Below are 15,709 nucleotides of genomic sequence, written 5' to 3'. Positions count from 1 at the left end.
AGTGAGATTTCAGTAGCAACACCAGGTCACAATAGCTGTAAGTACTGTGTGAGTTTCAAGTGATTTAAACTGCAGGATTATCACAAGTCCTCCATTAAAAATTAAGCCCACAAAAGCTGCTTAAGGTCAAAATACACAAAACAATAATTTACAAAATACTCTCTATAGATTAACTATAAAATGTGCCCAAACATCATTAAATTATGTATAATGCACTGGCTATGGGAGAGTCTTACTCTTCACCACAGATCAATCAGTGAACCCAAAGAATATGTAACATTTGTGACATGTTGGAGGTTTTCAACCTTTTCCGGCACCTAAAACAGTTAAGATCTGTGAGAAAAGTATAGGCTGAGTCAAAAACATAACATTATACTTAAGCTACAGTATATATAGTTCAGTTGTGTTTAGTGCAGTGTCATTAACCATTGTTGGTGAAAGGTGGTTGTAAACAATAGCTAAAACTGGTCTGGCGTCTCGGTCTTTCCGTTGTTTTCACACTTTAACTCTCTCCCTTTCAGACTGGCTGTCCAATCATTGCACTGCCTTAAAAAAACAGAGTTTTATCATTCAAGTGTCAAGTTCAGCTTTATTCTGGAGGTTAGGTGTGGCTGTGTGCCACTGAAGCTGTGACATCTACACAGCATCAACACTTGATTGGAGGTAGGTAAAGTCTGTGTTGTGTATATTTAAGCGTAATAACAAATCATTTTCAAAATGTATTTTATATAATTCTCTAAGTCTCTGCTGTGTTTCCTTGTCAGGCATGAAGATCGCTTCATTCAATATACGGAGGTTTGGACTGGCAAAAGTCTCAGATTCAGATGTCCTATCAATTCTGGTTAAGGTAAAACACGTCTCAATGGCATTTTGTTTAGGCACAGTAGAGCAAGTGTCCGTGGGAGCTTTAGTTTACAGCAGTACGCAATTAAAGATCAGTAATAATCTTGAGAATTAAGGGTTTAGTTTTGGGACGGAGGAGAGACTGAGGGGGAACAAGGAACAAGGAATAAGGAATAAGTGGTAGTGTGTGAAAATGAAAATGATACTTTCTCTGTCATTTCACCCTGTATCTGATAAAACTGTCACAACTTCAAATGGAAAAATGCCTGATTCGCATGTATTACTCACACCTCTCTTCCTCTCAACTTCACACTTTTACTTGCTATTGGATGCTTTTGTTTTTTTATAGATTGTGTCTCAATACGACATCATATTGATTCTGGAGGTCGTGGATCTGAGTGGAGATTCTGTTAAACTGTTCTTGAAAGAACTGAACAGGTGAGTTTACATCTTTTATTTGTGAATGAAGCAAATACTGTTGACGCTGCTTTTTACTGCGCAGTATGCATGCTTACTTTTACTATTCTATACATCTCAGGGTCAACACAACCCATCACTATGCTCTGCAGATCAGTAGCCGCTTGGGAAGGAACAGATACAAGGAGCAATTTCTGTTTCTCTACAGGTGAGATTAAATCATGTTGCCGAACTGCAATACTTCCTTAATGTAACCACTAAACAGCTGCACTAAAAGATATTTGGTTTGCTGGAAGGGATGATGTGGTCACCTTGGTTGACGCCTATCAATATGAAGACAACCAGGTGAACGACGTGGACGCTTTTGCAAGGGAGCCGTATATTCTCCACTTCAAACCACACAACACAGGTCAGTGTCAGCGCTTAAGGTATAGGGAGTTACTAGATCAGTATCAGTGCGTTTGTTGATGTGATTGGTTGCTGTGGTGTCTTTGGTATGTCTGAGTCATGTCTACGTGGACCTGTTTGTTTTTCCAAAGTGAATGAGTCCGATTTCGTTTTAACATGCGAATACAAATAGGCAGCAGGTTTATCAAGTTCAGTCAGTCAACATCATGCGTGTGCATCCTTACATGTTTGAGTTACATCATGATGGGGCACGTTATAGCAGACAAGCATGTCTGGTTTTACCAAACTGTTTTCGTTGCAGTGCTGAAGGATGTGGTGCTGATCCCGGTGCACACCAGACCATCGGACTCAGAGAAAGAGCTGGACGAGCTGTACGAGGTCGTCCTGATGGTCAAAGATAAATGGAAAACTGATGTGAGTTGCATCATCCTGCTGCAGTATTTTAGCATCATTGCTTCACCTTAAAGCAGTGCATTAATTAATTCATTTACACTGTAATATCAGAGGATCAAACTAATCATATGGCCTGTAAATAATCATTGAACAATGTTGTAACGCAGCCACTTTTGATGGGATTTCCCAGTTTTCTTAGATCCTAACTGCAGGATATTTTATTAGTAATGAAGTGGCTGTTTTTGATTTCCTCTAGAACATAATGATCCTGGGGGACTTTAATGCAGATGGTGCGTATGTCACACATAAAAAAATGAAGGAGATCCGTATTCGCAGCAACAAGAATTTCCACTGGCTGATTGGTGATGATGTGGACACCACTGCAAGTACATCAAATGATCACACCTACGACAGGCAGGTGTACATCACTACACTTTGTTGTTTGTTTGTTTTGGGGTTTTTTGCAAGAAAGTGAATAGTAGTGGAAGGATTATTTCTGACAGGAAGAAAATGTACATATTGATTAATGGCATGAACTGAATATTTCTCTAACAGGATTGTTGTGTATGGAGAAGACATGCTGGCAGCCATTGTGCCAAACTCAGCCAAGCCTTTTAATTTCCACACAGAGTTTGATATGACAGAAGAAATGGTAAGTTAGTGTCTTCAGGACCCATAAGTTATAATCGTACTTTATTTATCCACCTTAATAGCTTTTTCACAGCCTTGTTTGTGGTGATAAAACTGATTCAGTATATGCAACCTCCTGCAGGCCCTGAGAGTGAGCGATCACTACCCTGTTGAGGTAGAATTACGAAGCGCTCCTCCTTTCTGGATGGCAAAGAGCAACCAAAGATGCTCCAACGCTGATACCCAGCAAGCATCTGTTAACACAACTGTCACAGGTCAAAGCAAAACTATAATTCACTCTATCCTGTCAACGACAGACGACTTGTCCTTGATGTGGAGCTGTTTTGACATTTACACTGAGAAAGGCAGGGGTACAAATAATGAGAGGGAATGCTTGGAATTTGGGAGTGTTTCTCATAAATCAGTTTAGAGATTAAAGCACATCCTTAAAGGTGGGACTTTCCACTCTTGTGATCGATCAGTGGCGACAATAACTAATTTTGGATCATAGGGCTTTATGGTTAGGTATGCATTCTGTATTTTCCTTAATTCCTATCTCATTGAAATTGTCTATTTTCAAAGTTTATTCCAAGTAGCAAAATTATTGTGGTGAATACTTGAGCCACAAATTTACAACATGATTGTCAGATGACACTACCACATCTGGACCAATTCTGGTGCACACAGAAAATCTTCATGGCTGTCAGCCAACACTGCAGGATAACAGCAGGAATCAGCCCAGATGTGGATGTTTATTGGCCAAACTTGGGCCAAGGACCCAAGTCTATATTGGGCCAGAAGCTTTTACTGGAAAAATCTTGCTATCCTCTGTCCTGGAAAGCATAAACACAGTAACTACTGCACATATTTAATCAGACTCTTGTTAAGATCAGAATCTGACATTTTGCATCTGTTCAATCATATAAAAAAATATTATGACATAAAATGTATTTTAAAATTTCTAACCCAAACATAGAGGCACTAAAGCATCGCTGGCATGAATGGTGCTTTTATTGCTAATTATTCAAGAAAAAATAGATAACATGCAACAAATCAAATTGTTATTGCATCAGTGTCCCTCCTTAGAACCCTGTTTAATTAGAACTTCTTAATTTTGTTGAATTAAAAATACATATATTTGAATAGAGAATTCTTTTCAGTGACAGGTATTACATACTTACTAATTACGTGTGTTTTTCTACTCCCAGAGAGTTTACAGGTTGATGTGCTGAAACTGCAGAAAGAAAACCTCCTGCTGTTACGAGAAAAACTTCAACTTCAGATTTCCTTATTAAAACACAGACTTGCCAAACTGGAACTGGAAGAATGACCAGTAGATCTCAAATGCTTCTGGTTTTACTAAGCTATTTTTGTGTTTCATCATCATTTGTATGTAGAACTGATATTGCAAAATAAATGAATAATGGTTTGGTCCCATAATTTGTCCTTTGCCTCTAAATTCTTTTATGAGGTAAATAGCACTGATATGAAACACACAAAACACAAAAAGTTAAAAATAATGTAGGCCTAATGTAATTTTTTCATTAAAGACAACAGAGTTGTCCAATTATCATCACACAGTCTTTAATTTAATCTGAGGTGCAGTGATGAAATAAGAGTGTAAACACATTCTTATTGATGTCATTCCTGACAGTGCACTTAAAATACAGCTATAATCCTCATTTTGTATTTTTTATTGGAGTAAACTGTCCCTCTGATCCTGCGGGAATGATCACCCAGTTTTTCCAGTGATCTGATTGACCAGCAGTCAGGCTATGATAGATTGTGATCTGATCCTATTAAGTTAACCTGCTTCTAGACAGGTTACCATAATGATCTTCCGCTGTTACCATGGTGATCTACCTGGGTTACAATGGTGACCTACACCTGTTACCACGGTGATCTACTCTGGTAAAAAGTCAGCCTGGCACATAGTTCAAAAGAGTTGTATTTAGTCTCTTAATTAATCGTGGGAGTGTTTTGGGCATAACACGTAATAAACCAATTAGAGTGCCATCTCTCATTCCCTTCAAAAGCCAGAGTTTTACACAGAATTAGATTCTATTTGTGGCGAATTCATAATATATTGGCCAGTGAACCCAGTCCCGGGACACACACACAATGTGATTAAACAATATATGATTAAAAAAGTAAAAATAAAGAAGTGCTCATAGACAAGTGTCACTTAGGTCAATACAAACCCTCTTGCGAAAATTGCAGAGATATCTAGACCAATACTGTATATGACATAAAAGGCTCCCATACTCTGTGAAATACATTGTCTTTGCAATGTAACATACATGTCAAATAATCCAAAGATACATATTCAAGTATGATTTTATGCCAATATGTTTTGGATGGAACTTGCATTTTCTTGTAAATGTAAGCATTTTATAGAGTTTCCTTTTATACTTGTGAGTAATACAGGTAGTAACATGCATAGTGGGTCACACTCTGTAGTAATAGAGAGGAATTTATTAATTTCACTCCCTATAATCCCTGTCTCTATTTTGCATTTGGGACACTCTGGGGAGGAGTCCATATAAAACTTATGACGTTGGGAGGGGGATATGTGTGCATATTTGCTTTGCTATAACGTCTTCAACTAACAAGTTCTGCTCATAGGGATGAAGTATTTAACTCTTGTGTTGTTAACAAACCCAGGGACCTCACTAAAACAGGTGTATAATATTGATTAGTGATTTTCATTCTAAACCTTATTATTACTCTATTATACAGCACACTGCAACAGAGCATCCAACTAATTACATTGCTTCTGAAGGTAACATTATGAACCTAACTGAATTGAGGTTTGCAGGTTGAATAGGCTACTATTGCAAACCAAAAATATTTTGTGGTGTTAAACCCATGTCATTTACTAGTGATTCATTAAAATTATTATTGTTGTAAATTAAAATATCATACACATAAAGATATTAATGTATTAATTGTTAATCAGTGAAACTAGTGATTTAACAGGGGTCATGTCAACATGTCATATCACAACAGGTTGAACACTTTTGCAAGGCACTGTATGCGTGTCACTCCTGCCAGAAATCCTGATTTAAACTCAAAGATATCTTGATAACCCATTGACTATAGCTCTTGGTACAGGCCCCTTGGCTTTTGCCCCACAGCTGTTCCATGGCTCGAACAGCTTGTTTCAGGATTTGTGATAAAGGCACACTGCCGTTATTTGATTCGGTTTTATTGCAGTAAACGCCTTTTGAAAACCCACGACGGAAAACTACAAAAACATAAACAAATTTCAAAAAGGATTGATAGAACGCTGACGTGTGCTGCATTCAATGACCGACGTGTGCTTTGATTCTAGGAGTTACGTCGCCTTTAAGGCAAACTGTCATTCAAATTACCTGCGGGTAGGAATGTCAACAAAATGGACCTGATGTAAAATACGGTTTAGTCGGCTGGTATTCATGTGATGTAAAAAATAAAGCGGGGTGCATCACGTTACAGGAGAGTAATGCCTTTCTACGAAGAATCCTCAGATTACCGATTTTCTGTACAGCAAGCGACGTAGACACACTGTAGTCACGTGACTGCTGGAAATCTTCAACCAAAACACTGAGGACCCGAGCAGATTGTAAACAACTGCAAGAAACTGTGACAGCCAGCCAACTTTCTCAGCGTCGATCCAGCAAACTGTGAAGCTACACCGAATCACCAGTAACCTGTCCAGTAGACAGGCCGTCTCAATGCATTACAGAGGACCGAAAACACCGAGGGGATCATGGATGTGTACGATTTGTTTAGTAGTTGCAGAAAGGGCGACATTTGTAGAGTTAGGTAAGCAACTGACGCTTCACTGTCGATATGTTGGCTTCTGTGCCAAAAGCTAATTTAATTTACTTTACACGGTTGTTGTTAGCCTTGTTAGCTACTCCTTTTCGCAGACCGGTCTTATAAAACATTAGCCTTCATTTATTTGGCCTGCTCTGGACTGTAGCGTTGAAGCTGAACACGACGCTAACTGCATCGTTTTGCAAAGAGGTAAACACCGAAGGCAAAGTTGCTAACATTAGCTTTGATGACCTAGCTAGTAACTTTAGCTAACGTTTGTAGGTCAGCTCCTCAGTTTCACCTGGAAGCTGAGGAGCTAGCTGTCAGTGTAAGAGGATGGTATGTGGATAATTTCTGCTGCCGGGTATACAGCTTAGACTTTGACTGATGTAAGATACTTTCTCTGCTTTGGGACATTCAGTTTCAATGCAGTTTTAACTATCTACCTAACCTAGTACATTTGTCCAGCTTGGCGGAATATATATATATATGTGTATATATGTTTCATTAATGTAGTCTACATGTATAGACACAAACATACTGTGTATAGCAATACAGAAGGAGGCCCCGCCCATCCTCACACGATGACGTCTAATAAGTAATTTTGAAAACAGCTTCAAGCATCCCTATCAAAACCAGCAATGAACCATCTTTCTATCAGTAGAAAGCGGTCAACCGTATCAAATGCATTTTCTAAATCTATGAACACAGAGGCACAATGTTTCTTTCCTAATCTGGCAATCAAATCACTTAATACTAGTGTGACAGCTGAGATGGTTCTTTGATTAGCTGTAGTTATTGGCATCATTACTATCTCCACCTTTGTGCAAAGGGACCACATGAGCTGATTTCCAAACACTAGGAACTATTTCTGATTAGATAAAAAGGTTCAATATATATGTGATGTGCTACTTAATAAGAGGTGCAGATCAACTTGAGGAAAAAAGGATCCACATTCTCCTCACCAACTGACTTCATGATATCAATGGCCTACCATAGGCATATGCATACTATCATTAATTGTGTGAAGGGTTCCTATAGGTCTATCGCTCAATTTAACTAAATTTAAACAACTCAATTTTATTGAGTAAATGTAATTTATTTCACTCAATTTAATTAAGTTAAATCAAATTCATTTATTTCAAAATTAATAAAGCTAAATTTCATTTATTTTATAACTCAATTTAACACAGTCAACATAATTTATTTATTCATATATGAATAAATGTAATTCAATTAATTTTTTCTCAGCTTAATTAGAATAAATTTAATTTAATGAAAAATACCTCAAATTTATTTAATTGAATACATGTAATTAATTTATTAATTATAATTTATTCATCAAATAGTTGTACTCAGTTTTATTTATTTAATCAATTTCATTCAATTTAATTTAGTAACTTTCTCAGGTTATGACAGGTTGTAATTGTGTAGACTGTAACCACTCACTTCTTTTCTTCTCTTTCTTAGATACCTTGTTGAACAAAGAGATGTGGACCTCAATGTAAGAGATAAATGGGACAGCACCCCGTTGTAAGTGCACTTTAGGCAAGGAGTCTACTTGTTTGGCTGACATGTTATCATTATCCCGACCACCTGAAATGTGATCACTCTTGTTCTTCAGGTATTATGCCTGTCTCTGTGGTCATGAGGAGCTGGTCCAGTACCTGTTGGCTAGTGGTAAGGCTTGTAACACAAACATAATGAAAATCTAAAGAGTGATTACCTATATTCCACTGTAGTTTTGTGTTGAGCATTACATTTCAACACTGAAATGTACTGTAGTATCAGTTTTTTCCTTTCATTGCTTTCAGGTGCCAAGTGTGAAGCCAACACGTTTGATGGTGAGAGGTGCATGTATGGCTCCCTAAATGACTCTGTTCGACGCCTGCTCAAAGATTATAAATGTGTCCCTGTCCGCGCCATGCAGCGGGATGATTTTAACTACTTTCTGCACATGTAAGGGTCAAATGCCTGATAGTTATTCTTGTAAATTATTTAACTTTGCTACAGAGCAGTTCATTTTCCTCATCTGTTTTAATAATTAACATAGACAAGAAACAGGAAAATGATATTAATGAACTAATAATGCACAGTATGCTACCTTTATAGTTTTTGCATTAATCAACTGGACAATCTGCACACAGTTTGTTAATCTAATCCAAATGTTTGTATGTTTTTACCTTAGGTTACTGGAGCAGGGTCAACACAGCGATGTCAAGTTCCTGGTTCATGGACAAACATTTCTGGCCCACCGCTGTGTTCTCAGTGCACGCTCAGAGTACTTCACTGAAATGTTTGAGACCAAATGGAAAGGGAAAAACTTGATAACCCTCAAACATCCTTTGGTACATAAATATCTAAATAGCTGCTGCTTTGTAGTGTCTGCTTTGTTATTACATTGTCATGTCTCTTACACACTAATACAGTCATATTGTGTCATATCGGTATCTATATGCATAAAAGCTGTTTTGATTTCAGATCAATCCTGCAGCCTTTGGAGCCATCCTGCGATATTTCTATACAGGTTTGTGTGTTTTAGAGCAGCAAATATTCAGGCTTCTACGTTGATCACACTCTCTAAACTTTGCAGGAAAATTCAGTCTGCACTACTTTTTAGTTTTAATGTGTCAATAACAAAGCTCAACCATGCCCAATTAATTGGAAACTCATTGATGTGGAGATTCTGACCACTAGCACTATAGAGCATTGTTTTTGAGTGGGTCCCCATTTTGTACCATTGCATTGTCACTTTGACAAAACAGCCTGAAAACTAAAAAATATCTGACAATATAAGCAAGCTGAAGGACCTTTTGTGAAAACAATAATAATAATAATAGAAAATTAGAAAAAGGTAACATATGCAGACAAGTTCCTGCCGTTCTTAACACGTAAAATGTTAAAGTTTTTCTTTTTTCCTTGATATTACAGGACGAATGGATATTGATATAAGCCTAGTGGAGGACTGCAGACGACTTGCTAAGCAGTGCAAGATGGCAGATTTCATGGAGGAGCTGGAGAATAAATGCAAACAGCTGTATGAATTTGGTAAGTCAGTACTGTTGGTTCACATTTACACTGGTAATATGAGTGTTATCACTAATACACAGAGCTTTTTCAAATTGCCTCAAAACACTTTAAAACAGTGTAATGCCTTGTTAACCTCTTGACCATTTTTCAGCAGCTTGGACTGACGTTTTCTTTTAAAGTATATTTTTTGGGCTTTTGTGCCTTTATTGGACAGGATAGTGGAGAGAGACAGGAAATGGGGAGGCAGAGAGAGGGGGAATGACATGCAGTAAAGGCCATCCGATGCGGGACTCGAACCGGGGCCAACTGCAGCGAGGACTGTAGCCTCTACACATGGGGCGCCTGCTTAGACCACGACGCCACACGACGCCCCTTGGACTGACGTTTTCCACATGACTCATGTCTGAATGATGAATGATGTCTGTCTGTCACTCTTTCATGCTTTTCCTCATACTTAAGTGTCCAACAAGCCAGGAATCTGTGTGAAAGTCCTGAGCCTGGAGCCACACAGCTGTCAGCTTCAGGAGGAGATGGCTCAGTTAGCAGACTGTGCACTGCCCACTGAGCTAAGAGTAAGGATAAGTTGCAAAAAAATGGAAGATATTTAACACACTATAGCTGGTAGTATTTGACAGTTTTAATGAGACTTTTGTGGTTGATTCTGCCAAGGTTGGATTTGGAGAACTTCCCTTTAACAGAGTCGACCGCTTCCCTACTTATCCTGACATCTGCTTCAGAGTCGATGGTTACAATTTCTTATGTCACAAGGTACGAACTGCAAAGTTCCCATAATATTCCTCAGTTGCATTACAAACCCTCACATCCTGCCAAAATCCTGTCAATTAAACAATTAACATAAGAATTTTGTTGTGTGTGTCTCAAGGTGTTTTTCTGCGGGCGTAGTGATTACTTTAAAGCCTTAATGGAGGACCACTTCAGTGAGGGAGAGCAGCTGCAGTCCCAGCCCAGCACCCCAGTGATAACTTTACACAACATCTCCCATGAAATCTTTATCCACGTCATGTATTACATCTACACTAATGACACAGAGGTTAGTGCACAATTTCTGTCTGAAGTTTGAGGTGTTCATTTTGTGGAGTTTAAAATTTTAGTTTAAAAATGTTTAAAATTAGAAACACTTTCTTCTCAGGCTACCAGCTGGGGAGTCTAGTCTAGGCTATATAAAAACCCACTGTACACTCCCTGCTCAGCACCCAACAGATGGCAGACAAAGTTACCAACTCTATATATATATATATATATATATATATATAAAAAATATATACAATTTTAATGTCCACCATGCAATAAGATGCAACATTGTGTATATTCAGATTATATTCAGATTTTCACACTGTCTGCAGGTCTTGAAAATGCTTAAAAGGCTTGCATTTCATTTACAAATGTCTTAAATATTTTTTTGTTACCTATAAAATATTTTTACAACAACTGGAAAATCCCCAGTGCTATTGTTCCAGACCTCAGATAAATTCGTCAAAATTCAAAAAAAAAGATTTACTCCATCCTTCCATTCATCCATTTTCTGCTTCTTAGCCAGTTTTAAGTTGTGTTTAATGATGAATCATTAAATTATTAGGAATTACTGTTATATACTGCAGGGTGCATGTTTAACATGTTTGCATCCTTGACTTATGTAACATACCAAATATTTCCACTCTATGCATTTGCTGGTATAATCTATAAGTATAATATAATTTATATGGTTCTTGACTGTGTAACCAGTGATTGTCGACACAAACAAACTTGTGTAGTAAAGCTGTCCTGCTGATAATGTACTGGAGAACGAGTTTTTGGACCCTTTATGGCCTGAAAAATTGCCATGAGAGTCAGAGAATTTTAATCAATGAGTAACAACTTCTTAAACAACATTGGTATGCTTCTCGAATGCACAGCTTTATTGTTTGACACTTGACCCATTGTTCTTTATGTCCAGCTAACAATGGAGAATGTGTTTGACGTGCTGTGTGTGGCTGACATGTATCTGCTGCCGGGGCTGAAGCGCCTGTGTGGGAAGACGCTTGCTAAGACCATATGTGAAGATAACGTTCTGTACATGTGGAAGACGGCCAAGCTTTTCCGTCTGTCTCGGCTGGAGGATCACTGCACAGAGTTCATGGCCAAGATCATTGAGCGGGTGGGTGTCTCTGTCTGTGTTGACACTGGAATGGGTTTTATTTTGTCTGGATAACAGGAGTGTGTCTGGGATATTCTGTTGGCTGAAGATCACAAAACAAATCCAAGACTTTTCCTTTAAAGAAAGATTTGGCTTTTTGGGAAATAAGCTTAGGTCACTGTTTTGTTGATACTTAACCAAGAAATTGAATACCACTCTCAGGTCTGTCCAGTATAGTAAATGAAGCTAGAGCCAGCAGGTGATTAGCTTTGTATAAGGCATAGTATAAGACTGTGTGCAGGGAAAAGGTTACTGTATGAATTCAAGAATACTACTACCTCACAAAAAATGTTTTTGGCCATGACTCAAGAATTCATTTTGTAATTATGACAAGATACACTTGATACCTTTTACTACATCTTTCAAAGTCTTCACACGATATATGACTCTGGACAGACATGGATGCATACCAAGGCGAGGCAGTAATTCTAACTATTCACTGTCTTTCAAGTTTACCAGAATTCTTAAGCCATGATGGCTTATAGCTGAAATGATTTAGTTCTAGAGAACAAGAAGACTATTTATCTGTGAGCGCTGGCATTCTGTGCGATCTGATTAGATTGCAAGACCATGCACCCGTTACATTGCTTGTGTACTTAAGAGCTGTGCAAGCTACTACTGTCTAATGTATTATCAGAATTCTTGTATTTCATAGTTTCATGTAGAAATTCTTTCTCTTTCTATGGTAAATAGAATAAGAGTGTAATTACCTAATTCTTAGAATTTTAACATATTTAAGACCAAAATATTATTTTAAGTAGCTTTATACATACCAGGAATAAGAATAGAAGTACACCAAACACTTATACATTAAAGCAATGTTTTAGTAAATGTTTTACTGTCATCATTGGTATCAGTTTTGGTGCCACTGATTGTACACTTCTTGTACATATACAGTATTATTTCCATTATGCCAAAAGTGACATTCAAGTCCACCCTCTGAAGTAATAATATTTTTGTTGTTGGGTTTGGGAGCTACATGTGATAGATCTGTTTTCAAAATATAACAGCTCTGAGCTGAGGTTAATGATCTGGATTTTCTGGTCAGGCGCATTCAGTTCCCCCTCTGGATAAATTCATAACTATGTACCTGTCGCTCCTGTCTGTCACAGCTGGTGGAGCAGGCTGAGTTTGCCGAGATCATCAAAGAGGATGCTGCGTCACTGGAGGAGCGACACGAGACTGACTCCGTCCCCTTAGTGGATGACATCCGCTACCACATCGCCAGCAATGTGCAGACGTACAGTGCGATCGAAGAGGCCAATCAGAAGCTGGAGGCCTTGGAGGAGTTGCTGTCCAGCATAAACATTGACTGTTGAAGGGTCGGCAGGTTGTAGTTTGTGGCTGTGGCTGCAGCTGCTGCGGAGTTTGAGGTTTTTAAGGTTGATGCTTTGGCAGGGGACATACATTGGTGAATCTGCGAAGGAAAAAAAAAAACAGTATGAGGTGAGAAGAAAAACGTATGCATCTGTATGTTTGTAGTAGGTTTACAAAATATATATTTTGAAAGGAGCTGGTTCTGATTTTACAGAGGCATATTCAGAGACAGCTGTTTCTGTCGGCAGTTTAAAGTTTGTTTTAGTGAGATAAATTAAATCTGAGGAAAGATATTTGGTATTAAGTATCATGTTAATCTGTTGTTGTAGGTTTTGAAAGATGGGTTTTGATGAAACTGTGTATTATATATTTACAACAGAACATCTTTGTGTTGCACATGCATGAAATTATTTGCTACTAGAATTTAAACAAGCTGTAGCTCTTTTAAAATGTAGTTTGGCCTCAACAAATTTCAGCACCAGCCCTTATAATGAACTCTATTTAATTTTATTATGACAGTATAAGAAAGCAGAACGAGTCCATGCAATGTACTGGCTCACACTGGACAGCTGTCGGTAAATAGAAGTGTGCATTCATTTCATTCATCCAGAAAATATTTTTAATTTTGAACTCTTATTTTGAAGTGACATAGTTTTCTGATGTATTTGTTTCACAGAAGCAGTCAAGGTATTGTTGACCTGCCTGCAGCTTTTATTTTGTATTTGATTGCATTTGGCAGCTGTAGTTCACCTCACTATTCAACCAATGACATTCCTCTAGCGTGAATACTTACACTTACCCCAACACACTTCTGCACTTAGATTTACCATTTTAAATGTAAGCAATTTCCTGCTGCCCTGTATAACAGCATTGCCTCTGTTGCCCAGTGTGTGCACCAGAAAATAGAGCTGTTACTAAACTGTTTGCATGTCAATTTCACCGTCAACACAGCAAAATAATACAATATTTGATTTCAGAATGATGATGTCATCCATCTCTCATAACTGCGTTTGGTTTTGGCAATTAAACACTGTATAGCAAGCACGAGTAGGGTTTTATTCGACATATCTCATGTGTGAATGTTGAAGTATGTCATAGTGGCTTCATTTGAATTCATTGTAACATTCTTTTAGCCATGTTAGCAGAATTGCTCTAGGGAACACGATGTCGGCCGTTTGATCACCCACTTTAGCGCCACCCTGAGGTTGACATTTGTGGTTTTATATGCAGTATCTGAATAACTAACTAACTACACCAGGCATGTCAAAGTCCAGCCCTGACCAATTTTAAATGGCCCCCCAGCTTGTCTCTTAAAATATACTATAAGTGGCCCACCACACAGTATTTGTTAATGAAGCAAGCTCACTTTGCATTTTTCCTTTTCACCGATAGCACTGTCCTACAGTTCGTAGACATCTCTACAATCCAGGTGGAATTAATGTTTCCATAAAGCAGACAAACGGGCAGCAGAAATTTGATGTTAGACTCAAAAAAGTTTGGACAACCCTGGTCTACGTGTTACCTCAGGAGTGTGCTGAAGTATCCAGGCTTCTTCCCTTCATCCTCTTCTGACGACCATATATAATTTAATTCAAATGTTATTTTGGGAAATATTTTCTTTGTGGTGCAAAGTTTATTTCAATGTAGGATAGGCTAGATAACAACCGTTAATGTAATGCTAGTAGGTTAATAGAACACCTGTGAAGCAGAGTGATACATAAAAGTCCCAGTGTTATACTCTATCAGCACTCATGGAATACCTTTTGTCCAATCAAATTACTTGGTCAGAACTAAATGTTAAACTGTTTATACAGCAGCCTCCACTTATGGGTTGTTCACAGGAAGAATTGTAGTTGTTGACACTTAAATATGCTTCCTGCTTATTATGGTGTGTTATAAGCAATTTATTAAATGCTTATACTGCTTATAAATGCTAATAGCGGGGTTGGAGTGTCAGTGCTATACTTTCTATTTAGTGTTTGTGTTGAGCAAATTAATATGGTTTAAAAGTTAAGTTTAGAAAACTATGGCTTGTTTTTTTACCTTGATAAAGCCATATTTTACTAACTACTAAAAAACCCCAGAAAAAGTCTTGGGGAAGTTGTAAGTTTTCAGTACAGGATTTATTAAATATACAATGTGAAATGAAAGTTTAAAAAACAGGTTTTCCTTACATTTTTTCATTATTTTATTTAGAAAAAAATCCAGATATATTTGTGTGAATCTGAGTAACACTTTAAGATAAAGTTTAGGAAGCCACCTAAAGATGGCGCCTTTTCTCAGCTTATCATCACTGTGGCTGCAGAGAGTTGACTGTCACAGAATGGCAGTTTCTTGGAGGAAACACAGCTTTTCATGCATTGTGGGAAACAAATAAATCCTTCATCCAGGGCTCTGAACTCATGGGAACAGTATCTGAATGGGGCCGTTTTTTCAAATCACTCGTTCATCACAAGTTGATAAAGGTGCGTAGAAGGTCAGTAAATAGTGAGGCACGGCTACATGTTAGCAGTGATTTAAATATGTGCATATGTTTGCGTCAGTGCACTTGCTCTGTAGTTTATAATTGGCGTCCCTGTGGGCTCCATCACTCTAATTTCAAAGAGTGTTGGAGGCAAAGACAAGTTGTATGTCACCTTAATGGAGCCCTGAGGTTCAGAACAGCGGGTAAGCTCA

At 37.9% G+C, this 15,709-nt stretch overlaps 2 protein-coding genes across 2 annotated transcripts; both read left to right on the top strand.

The window, feature by feature from the left end:
* Positions 1–517: 517 nt before the first annotated feature.
* LOC130174998 (deoxyribonuclease-1-like) lies at positions 518–4,131 on the top strand. The gene is made up of 10 exons (XM_056385258.1): positions 518–663; positions 765–847; positions 1,193–1,281; positions 1,382–1,468; positions 1,557–1,669; positions 1,970–2,082; positions 2,318–2,475; positions 2,617–2,713; positions 2,834–2,966; positions 3,900–4,131. Exons 2-10 carry the CDS (start codon positions 767–769, stop codon positions 4,019–4,021), a joined length of 993 nt encoding a protein of 330 aa, XP_056241233.1. The 5' UTR covers positions 518–663; positions 765–766; the 3' UTR covers positions 4,022–4,131.
* Positions 4,132–6,241: 2,110 nt separating this feature from the next.
* On the top strand, positions 6,242–14,074 carry abtb1 (ankyrin repeat and BTB (POZ) domain containing 1). Its single transcript, XM_056385603.1, has 12 exons — positions 6,242–6,498; positions 7,963–8,025; positions 8,117–8,172; positions 8,307–8,451; positions 8,681–8,840; positions 8,974–9,019; positions 9,424–9,540; positions 9,982–10,094; positions 10,192–10,290; positions 10,406–10,573; positions 11,477–11,677; positions 12,829–14,074. The coding sequence occupies exons 1-12, from the start codon at positions 6,443–6,445 to the stop codon at positions 13,033–13,035; spliced, it is 1,431 nt and encodes a 476-aa protein (XP_056241578.1). The 5' UTR covers positions 6,242–6,442; the 3' UTR covers positions 13,036–14,074.
* Positions 14,075–15,709: the final 1,635 nt, after the last annotated feature.

This window comes from Seriola aureovittata, chromosome 9 (genome assembly GCF_021018895.1).
Source record: "Seriola aureovittata isolate HTS-2021-v1 ecotype China chromosome 9, ASM2101889v1, whole genome shotgun sequence".
NCBI lineage: Eukaryota > Metazoa > Chordata > Actinopteri > Carangiformes > Carangidae > Seriola > Seriola aureovittata.
This window is presented reverse-complemented; position numbering and strand designations above follow the sequence as displayed.

What these genes read in the sequence shown, in the direction of transcription:
- LOC130174998 (XM_056385258.1), top strand. Translation starts at nt 767, where the DNA reads ATGAAGATCGCTTCATTCAATATACGGAGGTTTGGACTGGCAAAAGTC. An exon ending in AATGATCACACCTACGACAG is followed by an intron (nt 2,476 to 2,616) that starts GCAGGTGTACAT and finishes TTTCTCTAACAG; the next exon opens with GATTGTTGTGTATGGAGAAG. An exon ending in TGTTAACACAACTGTCACAG is followed by an intron (nt 2,967 to 3,899) that starts GTCAAAGCAAAA and finishes TTCTACTCCCAG; the next exon opens with AGAGTTTACAGGTTGATGTG.
- abtb1 (XM_056385603.1), top strand. Translation starts at nt 6,443, where the DNA reads ATGGATGTGTACGATTTGTTTAGTAGTTGCAGAAAGGGCGACATTTGT. An exon ending in GGCGACATTTGTAGAGTTAG is followed by an intron (nt 6,499 to 7,962) that starts GTAAGCAACTGA and finishes TCTCTTTCTTAG; the next exon opens with ATACCTTGTTGAACAAAGAG. An exon ending in TAACCCTCAAACATCCTTTG is followed by an intron (nt 8,841 to 8,973) that starts GTACATAAATAT and finishes TTTTGATTTCAG; the next exon opens with ATCAATCCTGCAGCCTTTGG.